Consider the following 2,997-nt stretch of genomic DNA (forward strand, 5'->3'; position numbering starts at 1 on the left):
ACACACACACACACTTAAACATTTACATGTGGGGTGGTGTTTATTCATACGCACCCACGGACTTAGTAAAGAACCATCCCCTTTATCAGGAAGTCAGCAAACTGATGCTGTGTTGCCTCCCCAGAGTGCGCGGCGGCCGCCCCGGGCCCTCCCCCCGAGTGCGCGGCGGCCGCCCCGGGCCCTCCCCCCGAGTGCGCGGCGGCCGCCTCGGGCTTTCCCAGGGCCAGGCCCATAGAGCGCTCAGGAAATGGTGGGAAAATCCGGTTTCTCTCTTGCTGCAATTGTTCTTTTCCCACGTATGCCAGTAGTATGACTTATAAACCGACGGACTGAAATCTCCCTGTTTGCACTCATTTCTCTAAAATGGGCGGTGACTGTTTCCACTGTGTGTTAATCAAGCCCTGAAGGGGGTGGAGCGCGTGGAGGGTGCAGGGTGCTCATCGTCGTCTTCCCGACACCGGGGGCTCTGACAACGCGGTGCCTCAGCTCATTCATTTACCATCCATTCTGCAAATATTTATTGAGCACGTGCTGTGTGCTGACTTTGAAGCTGGACGATAGGCCAGTATGGACCTCATTCCTGCCTCATGGAGCTGCGTCTGTCTCCTGAGGAGTAAAGTGTGGTCATTTTCACCCAGGATCCGTCAGCCAGCATGAGTCTTCATCGTCTGCTGTCTGAGTGTAGGAAGGGAGGCCAGGCTGAGTGATTTACCCCTTGAGGGTTATTTTCCTGCTCTGTATGACACTTCCGGGCCTTCCTGTCCTTCAGCACAGATGCACACACACTCCTGCTGTAAGAATAACAAGGAACTTGGGTGTGAAAACCGTATTCCCTCCACATACTTGGCTTAAATGAGCAGATGAGATGGGGCCGCCTCTCCAGGGCCCTGGAGTTGACTGCAATAACCACGGTGGGTGGTCTCTTGGGGTCTTGAGGGAACACAGGACATCTGAGTGATTCTGAGTGGGATTCTGACCTGGGGACAATCTAAATGGGGTCACACCCTAAATGTTGGTTTTGTTGGGGATGTTTTAGGTCAGGTGCAAAGCAGAAAGTGCATAGAAGATGTGATTCACTTTGCTTGGGAAGAGAAACTCTTTCTCCTGGCTGATGAGGTAAGAGCAGCCCCAGCTTGCCCCTCAGAGAGGGGTGGGAGGCAAGCTTTCTCTCCCAGGGGGAGGGGGCTCAGGACTGAATTTTGTTCTGCAGCCAGAAAGAACTTTCTAGATGTTGGGAGAGAGACTGTGGCTAAAGGTCAGGATATTTAGTGTCAGGACCTATAAGACTATGGCTAAATCATCCCTATTTTGGTTTGAACTCTTGGTTATAAATTTTAGAAACTTAACCTAAACCACTTTAAACATAAAAAGAAAAATAAAAAGGCAGTGGGTTCACAGGTGAGGGACTGGATCCAAGGACTCACACCATATCATTGAGATTCTCTCATTCCATTTCTCTGCGTTGGCCTCACACACACAGCCTGCGTCATCCCAGCCTAGAATTCCCAGCCTAGAAAGAGAGCTTCTCTTCCTGGTGGTTCCAGCAAAAGTCCTAGAATTGAGCCTCATTGGTGCAGCTTGGGTCACACACCTATTGCTGAGCCAATCACTGTCGCTGGTGGGATGCAACATGCAAATTGGCCAGGCCTAGAGCAAGGGGCAGGTTCTCTGCTCTGTCCTCCCAAACCTCCACATGGAGAACAAGGGAGGGGCTTTCTCTGAGGGCAAATACAGGGGCTCTTCCCCAAGAAGGGAGACTGGGTGCTGGGCGGGTAGAGGGACTGAGACCCCTCAAATCAGCCGCCGTTCTGGCTGCCTAGAGCTTCCATAGCCACTGTGTCACTTCTCACAAAGGCCTGTGGGGCAGGGGAATCTTAAAGCCCTTTTCACGGATGAGAAAACAATCCCAGCTCTGGAGCCAAGGCCTGCCCGTTCTTTCCCTTTGCAAAGAAGAAACTGAGGATCTGTCAAATCCTGTTTTCACTTCATCTTCCTTTCTGTATGATATCTGGCTTGTCATGGGTTCCAGCACACTAGCTTCGTGTCTTCCCTTCTTAGCCTCCCGCCCGACACCGCCCCTCCCCACACACACACACACAGCTCATCCACTAAATAGTTGCCGTAATTAGTAACAGATGGGCCTTGAATTTTCGTTTCAAAGGTGAGAAGGGGCAGCGAGTGAACCCAGGGGTTTCCTCAGGACCTGGTGCCCAAGCCCCTCCCCTCTCGGTCTGGGAGGAGGAGGAGGAGGGCTAGAAGGAGGAGGCCTGCCCACTGACACCTGGCACCCCAGGAAGCCTCGGTTTCCTGGCTCTCCAAAAAGAGGGTGGGAAGCTCATCTCAGCGGGCAGAGCCTGCTGTGAGCGCGAGACCTCGGGCAGGGGAAAAGCAGACAGAAGTGGGCGTTGCTCTCCAGGGTTCGAGTCCAGTGGGGGAGACCGGCAGTGGAGTGTGGACAGGAAAGCACACTCATTCCCAGCTGGCAGGTGTTGTGAAGGGAACACAGAAGGGCTGAAAGGACCACAGGGTGAGCCCTTCAGACAGGCTGGTCAGGGGACAGCACGGTCACGACGAGTTATTATTAATCTATTAGAGGGAGGAAGCACTGCACTTTGGGAAGAGAACTTGCTTGGGAGGATGGGAATCCTTGATAACGTCCAGTCTGTTGAGGTAGAAAGGAAATCTGGAAGTTGGGTGGGGACGAATGTGGGAGAAGTCAAGTGGGCTCCTGGGGCTGCCTTAAGCCTTTCCTCCTTGTTTGTTCTGGAAGATTCTTCCAGGCTTATTCTGGCTCATCCCTGGAAGTACATCAGAGGCTGGGGCTGGCTGGTGTGTCAGGGCAGGGCTCTCTGAGAGCATCAGAGGCTGGGGCTGGCGGGTGGAGGGGTGCTGGGCCTCTGCACATGGTGCCCTCCCTCCAGGGGGCAGCAGCCCCTCGGGGAGAACTTGAGGTGACTGGCTGGTGTGTGGGGGCTGCCCCCCTGCGCATGGTGCCCT

The 2,997-nt window shown here is 54.0% G+C and overlaps 1 protein-coding gene across 1 annotated transcript in view; it reads left to right on the forward strand.

Annotated features, from left to right (window-relative positions):
* The window catches only part of GPT2 (glutamic--pyruvic transaminase 2), a 32,531-nt gene that overhangs the window by 21,642 nt on the left and 7,892 nt on the right, over nucleotides 1–2,997 (forward strand). The window contains exon 6 of the mRNA XM_004371631.2: nucleotides 1,037–1,116. Within this exon, the coding sequence (XP_004371688.1) occupies nucleotides 1,037–1,116 (80 nt within the window). The remainder of the gene's footprint in view (nucleotides 1–1,036; nucleotides 1,117–2,997) is intronic.

The sequence above is a fragment of the Trichechus manatus genome, unplaced genomic scaffold (genome assembly GCF_000243295.1).
Source record: "Trichechus manatus latirostris isolate Lorelei unplaced genomic scaffold, TriManLat1.0 scaffold00014, whole genome shotgun sequence".
In the NCBI taxonomy this organism is placed as follows: domain Eukaryota; kingdom Metazoa; phylum Chordata; class Mammalia; order Sirenia; family Trichechidae; genus Trichechus; species Trichechus manatus.